We start from the raw sequence: 18,463 nt of genomic DNA on the forward strand, positions 1-18,463 counted from the left end.
TTCATTTGGCAAAGACAAAGCACTAAAAGGTATTACTTCTACTCTGGTATTTCTGACTGTCTTGCGGTGAAGTAAGATGGTGAGTCCTCCTCCAGGAAGGGGCTTAAGCACTGCGATGCTAAGCACTGCAGCACCCAATTTCTAACTACCTAGAAAATCACAGGAACAGTGCTCTGATCCATAGAACCTGCATTAGGCAGCTTGGCTCCCTATACAGCGAATGAGGATCGATCAGCGTCCCAGAAGGCGATCCACAAAAAGCAAGCAGGCTAGGTGGATAACCACCTAAGCAAGCAATAAGAGAGGCCAATGAAATGGGGAATATGCTAATCTGCCCCTCTCAAAAGGATAGACACATTCCTGCAGCTGAAGTTAGACAAGTATCTGTTTGCCTTCTGCAAACTGAGGGAAAGCTAAGTTGGGGCAGAGGGAGGCTGAAATAAAACTTGGCAGGAAGAGAGGCAAGACCTTCCTTATGACCTAGCTGATAGGGTACTCACTCAAGATGTGGGAAACACCTGCTTCAAATCCCTTCTCTGTATAACAGGGGAACAAGGATCACCCCCTCCCTCTTAAGATGAGTTACCCTGACCATTAGGCCATTGTTCTAATGCTTCACTAGCCCAAATAATTAAAGTAGAACAACTTCAGTACTGAATATACAGTGGGAGTGACTGTGCAGTCCATTGGTTAGAGCTCTCACCTGAGAAATCCCTTCACGCTGGGTGGGGAATTGAACTGGGATTTTCCCAAAGCCCCAGTGAGCACTCTAACCCAGTGGTGGGAAATCTGGGGCCTTACGACCTCATGCAGCCCATCTGGGTAATCCAACTGAGGGACACAAGACGTTTTGCTGACAGTGATTGTCTGCAGGCACTGCCCCCCTGAGCTCATAGAGGCTGTGGGTCTCTGTTCCTGGCCAATGAGAGCTGTGAGAGTGGCACCTACATGCAAAGAGGACAGAGAGCTGTGCAGGCCACCATTTCCTTCAGCTCCCATTGACCCGGAACAGAGAAATGTGGCCACTGGGAGCTGATGCCTGTGGACAGCCAGTGTAAACAAAAATTCTCACTGCCTGTAATCAGATTACCCTATTGGGCTGCATGAGGTCTCCAGGCCACAGGCTGCCCACCACTACTCTAACCACTGGGCTAAATGTCTCCTTCCCAGATTCTTTTATGTGAACTCACTTGAGGGGCTTAGGCTAATTTGAGAATCCCTACCAGTTTAGACCCTGCAAGTGGACAAAAATGCATCTTTCCAGGTTTTATCTGTACTGGGGCTTAGGCAGAAAATCATAAGTATCTGGGTGTCTACTGTGAGGCAGCACCGCACATGTCCAGAGAGTGAGTTTAGATGTGGTGGCAGCTTAGCAGGAATTGTGTGGGTTGCAGCAGTTCCTAAAAATGGGACTTATCCATGAAGGTACTAGTTGCTTAACACGTGTGGTGTTCATTCTATATCACTATGCACATTTTCCCCTCCCCCCACGTCCCGTCCTGCCATCCCCTAGTTACCCCTTACTTTGAATTATTTTGGCAAAATATCTTGTTGCTACAGAACAAAGTCCCATCTACTTACAGTACTCACAGAGCCCCCATTACTGTAGCCTTTCTGAGGGTACGGCTATACTGTGGGGTTTTTTTCTGGAAGAGGCATGCAAATACCACTTGCATTTGCACACCTTCTTCTGTTTTTTTTCCCGAAAGAGGCTTTTCTGCCATTTGGCCCCATCTACCCAGGGCCAAATATTGGTGAAAACCCCTCTTTCAAAAGCCCCGGTAAACTTCATTTTACGAGGAAGAAGGGGGCTTTCAAAAAAGGGGGGTTCTGATATTTGGCCCCATGTAGACGGGGCCAAATGGTGGAAAAGCCTCTTCTGGGGAAAAAAATGGAAGAAGCTATGCAAATTCGAGTGCTATTTGCATACCTCTTCTGAAAGAAAAACCACAGTGTAGCTGTACCCTGAGAGCTTAAAAATTTATAGTTGTCCTCACAATACACCTCTTGAGTAGGGAAGTACATTCATGCCTACAGGGACTCAGGCACAGAAAGGCTATGTGACTTGCCCACAGCCACACAGGAAGTCTGTAGTGGAGCAGGGACTTGATCCCACATGATAGACTATCCACTGAGCTATCCTTCCTCTTTAACAATTCTGATCCCAGGCACTCATAGAATTCAAACTTTAGCCATCTATCTTGGCTAAGCAAATCCTTCATCTTGGCAGGGAATAGATTAGATAAACTTTGTGGTCCGTTCCAACCCTATGGTTCTATCATTCTGTGATTCAAATCTAACTATAAGCCACCCACATGGAAAATAAAACAGCAAGATTGATCTTTGTCAGTACCAGAGAGTTTTTTAATATTGAAGGAATGTCATGCCACATTTGACTCTGCCTTTCAGAATATCAACAGTTCAATGTACATACATGCAACCAGAAAAAGCAATATCCTCCCGCCACCTTGATTACCTTCCAGTTGCTTCTCAAAAATCAACTCTCCTGCTCATCTGTCCATGTACTCACTCTTTTGTTCTGCCTCTTGCTACTCTGTGTGCCCACTGACTAGTTAGCATTCTTCCTTTCCCCAGCCCCCTCAACCTATTCTACTGATCTAGTGTTTAAAATTTACTTCCATTATATTTCCTGCTGTTTTTCTCCTGAAGGGCTGCTTATAAATATATTTAGGGGAAAGAGGAAGAGGAAAGAAGGAGAGGTGTATATGGGTTATAGCATGCTTATTATGAAATCCTTGTGGACCCTGTGGAAATGGAAAGCAGACTTGAAGAGGATGACTGGAGAGAGGGGACTGGGCACTAGACAGCCTGTGGTGAGGGCCAGTGGCCACCGTGGGAGGGCTCTGGGTTCCAGATCACACAGAAGTGGTGTGGCCTCAGGGGAAAGGGCATGAACATAGAAGGAAGAGGTGGGGCTAGGAGCTATTCTCCCCCAAGCAGAGGTTCAAGAGCCCATGCCTGTCTGGGTGGGGAGGAGAAAGAAGGTAGGAAAACTGAATCATATTGGACCTGCTCTGGCAAAGCATTTAAGAATATGCTTCAATGCTTTACAGAACTGGAGCCTTTGCTAACCTAAATACAAATTATAGTAAATAAAGTTACTTCTCACACTCGGAGCATTCACATAGAGATTCTTTACAGTAAATATGGTAAAGCCCTTAAATCTGCCAAATGAAATACTTCTACATTATGACCGTGTTGCACTTTAAAAGCCACAGTTGTCACTATATCAAAGAACAGTAGCAAACATCTGAAGCCCTTAACAGAAGTAGAAGAATGGTTCAGTGGTTTGGGTATTAACTTAAGAGTTAAGAAATGTGGTTGCAATTCCCTGCTTTATTATATACTTCCTGCATTGGCTTGGTTAAGTCACTTTGTTTTTCTGTGCCTCAGTTCCCTGTATGTAAAATGAGGATATCGGCACTTCCCTACCTCACAGGGATATTTTTGCAGAAACACGTGAAAGATTGCAGTGAGCCCAGATATCATGGTGTTGGGAATACCTTAGAGGGTGAATTTTTTATTCTGATATTTATTGCAGTATGCAATTAGCTTCTCTCACACAAATCACGTGAATCCATGTATCTCATTTTATGATTTTGAAGTAAAATCTGTAGTTTGTTCTTAAATCTTTAAGTTAGGATTTTGTAATGCAAGTGAGTGACAGAACTATAAATTATATTGTCACTGGTTAACATCAATCCATTTAACTGATGCATTTGAACCTACCGTAAAAAACATTTGAATCTGGGTGTTTGTTTATTTGTTTATTTATTTGCACTTTGAGGGAAGGGAAATCAAGTAACCGAGTTTGATAACCATTACTGTATGCAGTATTTTTTTCTTGTTATCAACATTAGGGATCACAAGAAAACAATGCATAACAAATATTAAAGCAGCACACATACAGCAGATAAAAGCAAAGATTAATCTTGGTAGGATTATAGAATCTACATTGATACGTTTAAAAAACAGGAGGCAGGGAATCCATCAGTTAACTTGTTTCAGGGACTCATTAAAAACCCTGACTGGTAACTTCAAAAGCCTTTGGAGAGTTTCATTCCACCTGAAATCTGTGTTTTGATTACTGAAATAAAAAATATCTATTCTAGTAGCCTACTCTGTACTTTAATTAAGGGCTTTGTATTTAAATATAGCCATACAATCCCCTAAAGTTATTTTTAAAGTAAGCTGCTGGTAGGGCAGCATTATGGTGGATTACAGATTCAGGGTATCAAGAAATATCATCTCTTCGGCACACAATTTAGAGGATAATGTGTGCGCATATATGCGAACAGTAGTGTGCATGAAACTATAATGTTAGTATGTGTATGAATGCAGGTTTGTGTAACAAGCTGTAGAATTGGATTTATCAAAGATAAGATGAGTAGAATTTCCTGTTTTGCTAACTCCTAGATAGCTATAATCTATATTTGTAGCTTTAGGGGGTAGCCGAGTTAGTTTGTACAGAAAAAAAACAACAAATGGTCTGGTAGCACTTTATAGACTAACAAAACATGTAGATGGTGTCATGAGCTTTTGTGGTAGTCAGTGTTACATAGATAGAAAACATCGAGGGCACATCTACACAGCAGTGTATTTCCAAAATAACAAAGAGTGTGTCTAAACTACAAGCCTTTATTTTAAAATAATATTTAGCTGGAGAACTTCTTACTCCGACTCCTGGTAACCCTCATTTCACAAGGAATAAGGGAAGTCAAAGGAAAAGTGTTCTTCCTTCACTTCCTGTTGTGCAGACAGTGCCAAAAGGTGAATTAAGCTATTTCAACTTAAGGTATGTAATTGATGTAGCTGAAGTTGCATAGCTTAATCCGACTTTAGACCTGCTGTGTAGACATACTCCAAAGTGGTACATATGTAAGCTCTGAAGGAATATACTTGACACTTGGAAAAGTTCCACTTTTCCATACCTGTAAAAAAAATCAATAATTTAAAAAGTTATTTGGTTGCATCTAGTACTGAATAGGGATTATTAAAATACCCCCACTCTCTGTCATCCTTGTGACATGCAGTTTATCAGGATGTATACATGATCTGGAAAGTAGCTGCTACACAGAGTTTGCTCTCTATCAGACTTTAAAAGCTGGGATGGCTGATTGAAGGGAATCAGATCATCCATATCTAATGAAAGATGCACACAAACTGTCGTGGCTGAAAATGAAAAGACAAGTCAAAACTATAGTAATAGTTCTTAACCGTGACAAGAACTTACAGCTTCCAAATTTTAGTGGGCAAGCATGTGCATCCATGGGGAAGTCTTCAAGCTGCATGGGGCATTCAGCAGAAATGGTCAATCTGTGAGAAGAAAGAAACAAAATCTTCATTTTACTCATCACTATGTAGGCCCTTCACTGTTGGCTAGTTTCTGACATACACATTTTACATGGGGCTTCTCCTGTGAAATCAGAGCAATGCTCTGGTTACGTGGGATGTAACATACAACATAGGCACGTGTTTCGTGATGCAGGCTTGATCTTGCAGTTTTTACTTTGGTGAGCAGCCTTTAGTCTTGTAAATAATCCCAATGAAATCATTGTTACTACTTGAATGCAAGAGAACTAGTATGTTGTATGCTGTTGTATGTAGGCGATAGTTTTTTCAGGGGGGCCACTCCGAGAATTTGGTAAGTGGTCATGGACTGCACTGTATTAATGGAGGGGGTGCGGGATCTGGGGCAGAGTTCAGGTTCAGGAGGGAGCTCCAAGCAGAGGACTTGGGTGCAGGAGGGAATGTGGGATCTGAGAAGGAGTTTGAGTGAATGAAGAAGGAGTGACCTGAGGCAGGGGGCTTGGGGTATGAGAGGGGGTGCCAGGAACAAACTCTGGCCAGGAGGTGCATACCATAGGTCGCTCCTGGCTGGTGGCCCACATGCCACTCCTAGCATTTGGCTGATGGGGCAAGTATGTCTCTTTGTGCCCCTTGGTAGGAGGGGGGAAGCAGGGCTGTGTGTGCTGCCCATAACTGCAAGCACCAACCTACAGTGAAGATGGAGCTGGGGGGTGGGGAGGGGCAGCACACGGAGACCCACTGACCTCCTCCCCACAAAGGGCTCACATGCTTGCCCCAGTAGCTGGCCACTTTGAGTGACGTGTGGATCTGTGCAGGCGGTATATTGCCCACCCTGTGCAGGTGGTAGCCCATGCCTTTGGTTTGTTTGTGTCTTTCAACTGAAACTAAATGACAGCTCCCATGAGGTTCTGCGGCAGCATAGCCAACTCAGAATGTTTGTGGTTTTGGACATTTGGTTTCTGAGGTTTTGGTTTCATTTTTCATCAAGTTAAAGCAACACCCAGTTTTTCACTGGCAACCAGTTCCAATTGGACATTTTTGGCCAATCTCCATTGTAAATCCTTCAAAGCAAGAATTGTCTCTTTTCTTTTTGTACAGCACTCAGCACAATTGGCTCCAATCCTGACTGGAATCTTTGGAAGCCACCACAATAGAAATATTTAACAATATGGATAAGGGTAGCAGGATTCAGGTCTCTGCCTCACATCGGGAATGTTCCCGTGCTCTCCTTCTTTGGAATAAAAGTCAAGGCTCTTATGTGGATGTTCCATTTTCAGATCCTGTAGATCAGAAGCACTGTATTTTTGTCTCTGTCCCATCCCGGAATTATGCTGAAGTCTGTGGAGCACAGTCCTAGTAGCTCAGTGACAAACCTCTTTCTTTGCAAAAATCTGTGGTGGAGCCTATACCAGTGTGCTCTGGTTTCCCTTGCAGATGCCACAGCACTAATTATAGGGAGCTGGAGCTGCTGCAAAGCAGTACGAGGCTCGCAGACCTCATGCTGTGCATCATGGCACAATTTGTCCAGACTGCCCACATGCTGCTCCAACAGGATGACAACCAGTCCCAAATGGACCTCTTCACTCAGGTCCCGGAACTCCTGCAAATGCCCCTCAATCCTCTGGACACTGTTGAATGCTGCTTCTAGCAGTTCAGACTGGTGGGACCCATTGTCAAGCAGTGATGGGACAACCAACAGTGGATCCAGAACTTTTGCATGCAGAAGGCCACCCTCCTGGAGCTCTGCGAGTGGCTTGCCCCTGCCCTAATGCAACAGGACACCCATCTGCAACCTGCCACCATCCTGCAGAAACACATCGCTATCGTCCTCTGGAAGCTTGCCGTGCCAGGCAGCTACCATTCTGTCAGGAACCAGTTTGGCATGGGGAAATCCACAGTTGGGGCCATGCTCCTGCAAGTAGCCAAGGCCATCAATCACATGTTGCTACAGAGAATTGTCACTCTGGAAAATGTCAACAGCATCATTGATGGCTTTGCCAACATGGGCTTCCCCAACTGTTGGGGGCTATAGAGGGCACCCACATTCCCATCCTGGCCCCCAACCACCGTGCCTCAGAAGGCACAAGATGTCTGCATCTTCCAGAACTCTTGCCTGTTCCGGAAGATGCACGCCAGCACTTTTTTCCATTACCACACTGTCAGGGTCACGGATGTGGACATGTTCATGTGCATCCTGGGTGATGCAGCCTACCTCTCGCTCCTCTGGCTTATGAAGCCCTACACAGGACACCTGGACCTCACCAAGGAGAACTTCAATGCTAGGCTGAGCAAGTGCCGCATGGTTGTGGAGTGTGCATTCAGCTACTTAAAGAGGAGGTTCAGGAGTCTCCTCACCCACCTGGAACTCAGAGAGCACAACATCCCCTTTATGGTGGTGGCCTGCTGTGTGCTCCACAACCTCTGTGAGAGCAAGGAGGAGACTGTACTACCAGGGTGAGGGGCAGAGGCTGAACAGCTGGCCAGGGCTTACTAGCAGCTGGACACCAGTGCCATACAATGAGTACATCAAGGGGATGTGCTCATCCATGAGGCCTTGAGGGAGAGTTTCAGCCAAGGCTAACCATGAGACTCTCCCCTTTGCCTCTCTACAAGCCCGCCCCCCCAGCATTCCCCTTGTGTGCCTTTCCTCTCCCACCGCTCCCTTTCCCTGCCCCCTCTCCCCACCTTCCCACCTCCCCTGCAGAGCAAATAAAAAAGCCTTTAAAAAAAACCAAGTATGTTTATTTGGGAGTGTGACGGGTCTGATCTATCTGCTAGTGACCAGTCCGGTCTGTCCGCCGTATTGTCTTTACCCTGACCCTTTTCAGATATCCCAAACTTCCCCTTAGTCTTGTCTTGGAGTCGCTATGCTAGCAAGTCTGCCTACATCTTTAACTGCGCCGGGCCTCCACCCGTAGCTGGGGGTGGGGTGGGGGCAGCGGTGCGCTATCTCCATCTCTGCTCATTGGGTATTCCCTCCTCAGAGGGCAAGAGGGAAGGGGGGCCTGGGCCCGTCCTCACTCACGGGCCCCAGCCAAGGGCCCTAAGGACATGGACCTTCTGTGGTCCGGTCCGGCTGACAGGGGCTCCTTTCCAAAACCCATCAGCCCGTGGGCTTAGTGCTGCCATGCCCTGGGCTGCTTCCTGTCTCCCACTGGTCTGGCCGCTTCTGCGTGGGGCTTACCTGGACCTCCAGCGGCTTGATCGCCTCGCTTTGCCCCCAGGCTTGGGTCCCTGTGGTGCCACGGGGGCCCCACTGGCACTCAGCCTCCCCCCACACACGCCATACACACACACACACACACACATCCTCTCTTGGTGCCGGGCGGCGTTTAAATCCCCTGCTGCTTCTGGCGTCCGACGTGACATCGCTCTGACGTCACGTGCGTGGCTCTGCCTACCCCGTTGTGTTTGGGATGCGTTTTATCCGCCGCGTCTGGGGCAGCAAGACATTCTGCAGCCTATGAGCACCCGGTACAATGCCGGTACCTTGCCCCCCATGCCATGAACAGGACATTCGCGATGGGGGCTGCAGTGCATGGCTGCGGCATCCCATCACAGGGAGATATAAAAAAAAGGAGGGACTAGGGAAAGAATTTGGAATGAGGAAAGAGCAGCGAGTTGGTCTTAGGGATGGGGCTGGAACTGGCACTTGCCTCAGTCAGCTCAGGAAGCTTCAGCTGCCCTCAAGGTCCCACCACCCTAAGTTCTGGGGCCCTGGCATGTCCTGGGGGCACTAAAAGGGGAAGCCTCTGGGACTGGGTGGGGGAGGGGAAGGTGCTGACAAAGATCTTCATGTGCCACAAGCCCTTTTCTTGCAGACTGCTGCTTTAAGCTCTGCAGGAGAAGGGGAGCAGTGGAGCTGGCTGGTGTGGCCAGAGCAGCCACAAGTGCAGCTGTGAGAGGTCCCTGGAGGCCAATTATTTCAAATTAGCAGCACCAGTGCTTCCACATTAATGCTTTTCCGAAATAACAATTTCAAAATAAGTGTTATTCCCCCAGGAAAGCAGGAGTACAAATAATCAGCCTGTTATTTTGAAATAACGGGCTTGGTCGTGTGGACACTCCACTTGCCATTTCAAAACAAGGGGGGTTATTCCAAAATAACTCCCTAGTGTAGACCAGGGCTGAGACAGTACAGAATGAGGAAAATGGCAATGTGGGGAGAAGAGGAAGGAGTGTGCATGGGGAAGAGAAGAAGATGGAAAACAAGGGATACATAATGCATCTGGAAAGGTAACATCAGCAGTAAAGAGACAGAAAATTCAACTTGATGGAAATGATACACCATTTCTTACTGACAGACTGAAAATATTGCTTCTAAGATGTGGTAAGAACAATAGGTGAGGTTCAGGTCACCATCCCTGAGGCAAGGACGTTTAAAAAAAACTTTAAAACCCAGAACATAAAAGGTAAGATGGCTTCCAGGTTACGTGTACTTTCAACAGCTATCAACCCATTTCCTGCTCACCTGTTCTGAGATTGCCATTCTATAACCATCAGACACGCGAGCATCTCCAAGAAGAATCATGTAACTGCAGCAAAAGAATATACCTCATCTGAAATAAACTGGGATCTCCTGAAAAGTGGCCATATTGATATCTTCACTCTGTTTCTCAGACACCTCTCTGTCTTGAATAACTCTATTATCTATGGGGAGTGAGCTGTAGTTATCCCCGTGTTTTGTCAAATGGCACACACAACCCAAACAAATTGTTCCCATGACTTAAAATTGAAAGAGGAGGAGGAGCTGCAATGGGAAGGTTGCTTGCTATCTTCCCAATTTACAAGGAGCCCAGAGTTGTCTTGTACAGTCCGTCAGACTTGCTGACTCACCCAACCTTTGTTTTTTCTCACCTTCTACACAGCCTAGAACTAGATTTCTCTTCATCCCAGTGACTGCCTCTGAAAAGGAGAGATACAAAAACTGCCCATCTATATCCAAGATCAAATCCCCTTGGTTATAACTTCAGTCTGCTGCGCCTACAGGAGTGGATCTAGCCAAATAGCTATTTAAGAAAAAAAATTAATGTATGCAGAGGTTGGCTGCTAGGCTGTCAGTATTGGCAGCAGATGTATCCAGGCTCCAAACCAGCCATTTTCTCTCTCCCGTCTTTTTTAAAAGTACAGGCAGTCCCCGGGTTACGTACAAGATAGGGACTGTAGGTTTGTTCTTAAGTTGAATTTGTATGTAAGTCGGAACTGGTACATATTGTAGGGGAAACTCTAGCCAAACATTTCTCCAGAGCTCAGTTTTATTCTCCCACACCTCACTTCCCTCAGTCCTTTATTCTCAAGCTGAGGTGTCTGCTGAGAAAAGCCGTTCTGCGTCTCCCTGGTCTGCTGAGGGGGCCACTAGCTTCACGTCTCCCTGGTCTGCTGGGGGGAAGCAGCTAGTGCGGGGTTGCCTCACCCCGTTTGTAAGTAGGGATCCGATGTAAGTCGGATCCATGTAACCCAGGGACTGCCTGTAATTCAAAATAACATGCAGCAGGGAGGGGTTAAAATAAAAATGGCCACCTTTCCACAAGTTTTGTTCTCTATATCAAGCAAGTATTTCCACAAATGAAAGTGGTCTAATATATTCATAGGGCAGCACCTTACTCTAAATGTAATATACAGTTGATCTATTTATTTCAGAGGGATAGCCGTGTTAGTCTGTAACTGGAAAAAACTTAAAAAACAATGAATAGTCTTGCAGCACCTTGGAGACTAACAAAAAATATAGATGGTATCATCAGCTTTTGTGGGTAGAACCCACTTCTTCAGATGAATGGAATTTAAGGAATCCAGTTTTCAAAAAATAGCAGAGAGGGGATGGGGAGGAGGAGGAAAAAGAAGAGAAAAAAAGGGGAAATAAATCCAGTTGTATCTTAGGGACCGGTTGTAAACAATTGATTGGAAATGCATCTTGGATGGAAGCTAGAGGCATGTAGATAAGTGTAACAGTCAGTAGGTTTCTGGTATAAGGTGGTGGAAATGTGTCCATCGTATAATTGTACTGTAGTGTCAAGGAAGTGGATCGCTTGCGTGGACTGGTCCAGCCTAAGGTTGATGGTGGGGTGGGATTTTCTCCAATCCCATAGACAAAGATATACAGGATTTATATTTAGCATTCTTAAAACTGAAATACCCATCCGAAAAAATGAAAACACAGAGGGTACGTCTAAACTACATGGCTCCGTCGACGGAGCCATGTAGATTTGTTGTTTTGGCAAAGGCAAATGAAGCCGCGATTTAAATGATCGCGGCTTCATTTAAATTTACATGGCTGCCGCGCTGAGCCGACAAACAGCTAATCAGCTGTTTGTCCGCTCAGCACGCTAGTCTGGACGCTCCCCTGCCGACATCAAAGCCCTTTGTCGGCAACCCTGGTAAACCTCATCCCATGAGGAATAACGGGGCTGCCGACAAAAGCTTTGATGTCGGCAGGGGAGCGTCCAGACTAGCGCGCTGAGCGGACAAACAACTGATTAGCTGTTTGTCGGCTCAGCGCGGCAGCCATGTAAATTTAAATGAAGCCACGATCATTTAAATCGCGGCTTCATTTGCCTTTGCCTATGTGTCTAATCTACATGCCTCTGATGACAGAGGCATGTAGTCTAGACACAGCCTCAGAGTGACAGAGCCAGATGAGCACCCAGACCTCAGCTACTTCAAAATAGGCCCTACAAAGAAAACAACAGGACACCACTTGTCATCTCCTACAGCCCCCAACTAAAACTTCTCCAACACATTATCAACAATCTACAACCTATCCTGGAAAATGACCCCTCACTCTCACAGGCCTTGGGGAACAGACCAATCCTTGCCTAGAGACAACCCGCTAACCTCAAACAAATTATTTCCAATAACCACATAGCACATCTCCATCAAAGTCACCCAGGAACCCACCCCTGCAATCAACCCCTATGCCAAGTCTGTCCACACATCTATACAGGCAATATCATCATAGGATCTAACCATGTAAACCATCACATCAGAGGTTCATACAACTGCACATCCACTAATGAAATCTATATGATCAAGTGCCAGCAATGCCCCTCTGCCATGTTTATTGGTCAAACTGAACAGTCTCTAAGGGTATGTCTACACTACCACCCTAGTTCGAACTAGGGTGGTATGTAGGCATACCACACTTGCAAATGAAGCCCGGGATTTGAATTTCCCGGGCTTCATTTGCATAAGCCGGCCGGCGCCATTTTTAAGTGCCGGCTTGTTCGAACCCCGTGCCGTGCGGCTACACGCGGCACAGGCTAGATAGTTCGAACTAGCAAGCCCGTGCCGCATGTAGCCGCGCGGCACGGGGTTTGAACAAGCCGGCATTTAAAAATGGCGCCGGCCGGCTTATGCAAATGAAGCCCGGGAAATTCAAATCCCGGGCTTCATTTGCAAGTGCGGTATGCCTACATTACCCCGCTAGTTCGAACTAGCGGGGTAGTGTAGACATACCCCTAGAGAAAGAATTAACGGACACAAATCAGATATTCAAAAAAGCACCACACAGAAACCTATTGGGGAACATTTTAACTGCTCCGGGCACTCATTAATGGATCTCCAAGTCACTGTATTATTTCAAACCAATTTCAAAAGATCAACAGGGAAGCTACAGAACTTAATTTATAAGTTTGTTTCATACAACAGAAGTCTAAACAAAGACATTGACTGGATGGCCCACTACATTCCACATCCTAATGACATAAAAAAACAGACAAAGGGACTTAGAGTGGGTACTAAGTATTCTTACCAGCTTCATTTAGCATGAACACTCTAAGGGTAGGTCTACACTACCACCCTAGTTCGAACTAGGGTGGTTAATGTAGGCAACCGGAGTTGCAAATGAAGCCCGGGATTTGAATTTCCTGGGCTTCATTTGCATATTACCGGGCACCGCCATTTTTAAATGTCCGCTAGTTCGGACTCCATGCCCGCGGCTACACACAGCACGAACTAGGTAGTTCGGATTAGGCTTCCTATTCCGAACTACCGTTACTCCTCATGGAACGAGGTGTACCGGTAGTTCGGAATAGGAAGCCTAATCCGAACTACCTAGTTCGTGCCACGTGTAGTCGCGGGCACGGAGTCCGAACTAGCGGACATTTAAAAATGGCGGCGCCCGGCAATATGCAAATGGAGCCCGGGAAATTCAAATCCCAGGCTTCATTTGCAACTCCGGTTGCCTACATTAACCACCCTAGTTCGAACTAGGGTGGTAGTGTAGATATACCCTAATTGACTATTTCTTTCCCCCTTTTTTCCTTCTTTTTCCTCCTTTTCCCTCCCCCCCCTCTTTCTCTGCTATTTATTTGAAAGCTGGGTCCCTAAACTCCATTTATCTGAAGAAGTGGGTTGTGGCCATGATATCTCATGATACCATCTACATTTTTTGCTAGTCTCTAAGGTGCTGCAAGACTATTAATTGTTTTTTAAGTTTTTCTATTTATTTCAGTTTTCCCTTTATCTTTTTATTTAAAACACTTTTTTGTCTATAAACCTCAAAGGCTGGTAGGGATCATTATTCCTGTTTTAGAGGTGTGTAGGCTTGGAAGGATTAGATTTTTATCAGTAGATGTTGATGTTCCTGCATGAACACAAGCTGACAAATATTTCCATTGAAATGTACAGGTAGTAAGAAAAATTCTGCTTGAAATCTTATTAGAGTTTGATTAAGGATATTTCACATAGGATAGTGACAATTTGTGTTTTTAAATGTTATCCAACCTTTAACTTTTTGAATTGTAACATCTATAGTCATTAATTTTTTTATCCCTTCCACCTATCCATACATGTTTTGTAACACTTCACCTATAACTTTCCACAACTCTGAAATTTTAAATCAATTAAAACTGGAAAATACATGTGTCAAGATAAACCGATCTCTGTCAAAATCACTTTAAAAAACATCAAACTCTGCAAAGTCTACAGTTCTGGTGAGCTGCACTACTCCCCCTTCCACCTGCTCTGCCTGCTGGCCCACGGCTCCAGCTAGCTATGCCACTCAATCTGCATGCTCCTCCACCAGCCTCCCTGTCCTCCTTCCGTGTCCCCCAGAGCTCCTGCCCCCACAGCCATGAGAACAGCCCTGCCCCATGGAGTGGCTGCCCTCCGGCATGGAATGGAGAGTGCAGGTGCTCGGGCTGTGTAGGGCCCCAGAAATCAGAAGGACGGCCCTGCTATTGATGCTAAATTCCAGCAAACCATATTTTATAGCTAACATAAATACATACATAGTGATCCAAAAGGCAAGATGTCACAAAATCAGGAAAAAGCCAAGAGAGAAAATCCACATTTGGAGCATTGAGAATTGAATATTTGTCCTTTGCCTAGCTGTACAATTTTCACTGGACTGAGAATGAAAGGTTTTTAAGTCACAGATGCAGTGAGCAATTAAGGGCAGACCTCTGGGATCTATAGATCCACTTCCTACATTCAGAGTGGGCTCCAGATTAGGGATGAATCCCCCCCCCAACCATTCCAGAGGTGGGTGGGACCCAGGCGTTCAGAAAGCCCTACAAGAGCCATCACCACCATAGGGAGCCTGTAGGCTACAATAGATTCTCAACTTCCTATCACTTATTGAGTGCAACAGAAAGAGAAGGAGGAGCCATAGACTATGCTAGAGAGGGAAGCAGGAACCAGAAGTTGCAGAAAGCTGTCAAATAGCTACCCTCTTGACAGGGAGATAAAGCAGCTGCTAGGGAGTTGGAAAAGCAATAGGAGGCCCCTTGGGAAGATATACGCTGGCTGCCTTGCTCTTCCAAAAGCACCTTCCAGAATGGCACCTGAGGCTGGCAGCCATGAGAGAGGCAAGCCTGGGTGCATGCAGAGGCATCCACCTGCACAGGGGCCTTAATGGGCAGAAAAAAGAGGGGGAAATGAAGAGATGAGTGAAGCCATCAAATGTTTTAAAGGAAAAAAGGAGACCGTGGGATGGGGTCACTGAAAACTTTTAGGAGATGATCAGGGAGAATAACTGCAGAACAATCAGGGACTGTGGCAGTGGGATATTGAGGATGAAAGGATTGTGACAGGATACGCAATACCTTTCCCAGAGATACAAAGCTCTTTTGTTCATTCACGCTGTCAGCAAAATCAGGTAGATCTTATTAGCTCTGCATATCTATGCATACCCCTAGCGGCTGACACAGGAAAGTATTTAAATACTGTGTATGTGTGGAGGAGAGTTCCTTCCATTTGTTCTGGAGGCCCCATGTAACACGGCTGTGACCCTTGCCTCCACACTAGAAAGTGGTGGACACAAACTGTCAAAACTACCTCCCCTCTGTAAGGTTAGTTGCCATCTACATGTTTTGTTAGTCTACCAGACTAAAGTGCTACCAGACTATTTGTTGTTTTTTAAGGTTATTCTTTGTTAAATTAGCTTGGCAATGTTGGCTTGTAACTCACCTCAGCCCCATTTCATCAGCTATTGATCTTGCTAGGAAAGGGTCAAGTGGACTTTGCTGGCTCTGGCATTACCTCACATAGGCAAAAAAGTCATAGGTGTGGCTGAGGGGACAGATTTTAGGCACTTAGGGTACATCTACATTGCACACTTATTTCAGAATAAACTATTCTGGAACAGTTAATCCGAAATAGCTTATTTCTAAATAGCATGTCTACACTGCAGGGAAGTCTTACAATTAGTCCAAGGCAGGCTTCCCTAATATGTAAGCACTACCTTGATTTAGAGCCCCAGGAGGAATAACTTAGAATGGCCCCGGTGAGTGGCTATTTCTAAATAGCAGCAGAGGAGCATCTACACACACCTTAAATCGAAATAGTTATTTTGGAATAGGCGTTATTCCTCGCAGAATGAGGTTTACAGATTTTGGAATAAGCCATCCATTAGTTCTAAACTATTTCGAAATCATGGATTGGCTGTGTAGACACTCACACTGTTATTTCGAAATAATGCTAGTTATCTCGAAATAATTGTGCAGTGTAGACACACTCTTGTGGAGCAGTCTGAAAAAGGATCTCAGTGGAAAGCTCAGGGAAAAGCTTTGAGCTAAAGTTTTAATTGACTGATTTCCCTGTTTTCCTGCAGCCAATGAAGCCAAACCCTAGGAAAGTGATGAGTTTTGACTCTATAGTGTGTTGACTGGGTTTCATTTTGTGTTTAAGGGACAAGAGTGAAAATTGTTTCCTCACAACCCCTGGGGGTGGGAGAGAGGGAATCCCTCTGGTATAAAAGGAATATAAATATTACAGATGTAATAAAGAAAAATAAAAGAGCCCTGATACATTATATCCATAACAGATACCTGATTCTGCTACTGCTCTTCTTTTACTGAATAAGTACAATGATTCACATGATTTAGTAATTGCAGTATGCTCTCATCAGATGATTATGTGCATAAACTAGCAAGCCACTTTTTGGTGCAAATGAATACATTGCTAAATTCACTTAACTATCCACTCAAGCTTGACCTAAAAGATATCTGATTAATAAGGTGAACATCTGCTATATCTTGGGAGACTTTCATGACAAAGTTTCTTTCTGAGATGTTCACACTAAAATATGGCTTTGATTCAACTGGAGAAACTATTTGGTTTAGCAAGCCACATTGCATCACATGCTGGACAACAAAAGCTAACTTATGTCAGTTTCAGTTCTTGGAACAAGCATAACTCTTGGAACATATTTAAAGATCTCCGATTATTCCTAGGCATTTACTTATAGCCTCAATATAATCTGTGCACAGAGAGGATGGTGGATGATTTAACACTGTAAAGACGTCCTAAGACATGGATAAACACTTAGCCACTATCTGGCGGCTGAAAAAGTCATGCTAAGGTGATGAAGTCTTGAAACTTGCCTCTGACTAGCTAAGAGAGTTGTCTGTAACATGGTTGCTGGCAAGGAAGAGGAAATGTACATATAAAGGTACGTCTATACTGCAAGGCTATTTTGGGATACTAGAAGTATCCCAAAATAGCTACCCCACGTCTTTTAAACATGTCCCCTATTGCAAATTATAGTAGACTCACTATTTCAGCATTACTGTAAACCTTAATCCACAAGTGATACGGGATGTCTCGAAATAGTGTGTTATTTCAAAATTTGGCACTGTGTAAACGTGCCAAATTTCAAAATAGTCTATTTTGAAATAATTTATATATACACCAGCAACACCATCACAGGACTTAACCAGATCAGCCATACTGTCACTGGTTCATTCTCCTGCACATCCACTAACGTAATATATGCCATCATGTGCCAACAAGGCCCCATTGCTGTATACATCGGCCAAACTGGACAGTCCCTGCGTACAAGAATCAATGGACACAAATCAGATATTAGGAATGGCAACATACAAAAACTTGTAGGGGAACACTTCAGTCTCCCTGGACACACAATTGCAGATCTAAAGGTAGCCATCCTGCAGCAAAAAAACTTCAGGACCAGACTTCAAAGAGAAACTGCTGAGCTACAGTTCATCTTCAAGTTTGACACTATCAACTCAGGATTAAACAAAGACTGTGAATGGCTTGCTAACTACAAAAGCAGCTTCTCCTTTCTTGGTATTCACACCTCCAAATCACCTACTAGAAGTGGGCCTTATCCTCCCTGATTGGATCCATCTGGTCATCTCCAGCCTGATTCTGGCCTGCATATTTATACCTGCCTCTGGAAATTTCCACGACATGCATCTGACAAAGTGGGTCTTTGCCCACGAAAGTTTATGCTCCAACACTTCGGTTAGTCTATAAGGTGCCACAGGACTCCTTGTCACTTTTGAAGATTCAGACTAACACAGCTACCCCTCTGATATTTTGAAATAGAATCTAAATAAGAGTTGCAATTTGCATAGCGCAAATTGTGTATCTGATTTTGAGCTAAGAATGCACTGTAGACACATCCTTACTGGTAGTTATGATGTTGCTTCTCTCATGATGCCCCAGCTATTCAGCCTGAATCACACTGGGTAATATTCACCTCTGTCTTGAATGTGTGAGAAAAGCAAGAAAAGAAAATCTGTCCTTCTGGGCTTAAGTTGTGCATAGGCTTTATTCCAGCCCTGTGTTCATAAGACATTTTACACATTATGATTCTTGTCCACAGTCATTTCAAGTGTTGGAATCCAGTTGAAGTGAGCATAGTCTAGTGGTTAAAATTCATGGGTGG

General features: G+C 44.9%; 1 protein-coding gene across 1 annotated transcript in view; it reads right to left on the reverse strand.

Moving 5' to 3' along the window:
• GABRA5 (gamma-aminobutyric acid type A receptor subunit alpha5) overlaps positions 1-18,463 on the reverse strand; it is a 93,256-nt gene that overhangs the window by 36,519 nt on the left and 38,274 nt on the right. Inside the window, exon 5 of the mRNA XM_075916457.2 lies at positions 5,255-5,337. Within this exon, the coding sequence (XP_075772572.1) occupies positions 5,255-5,337 (83 nt within the window). The remainder of the gene's footprint in view (positions 1-5,254; positions 5,338-18,463) is intronic.

The sequence above is a fragment of the Pelodiscus sinensis genome, chromosome 1, assembly GCF_052426305.1.
Source record: "Pelodiscus sinensis isolate ZL-2025 chromosome 1, ASM5242630v1, whole genome shotgun sequence".
Lineage (NCBI taxonomy): Eukaryota > Metazoa > Chordata > Testudines > Trionychidae > Pelodiscus > Pelodiscus sinensis.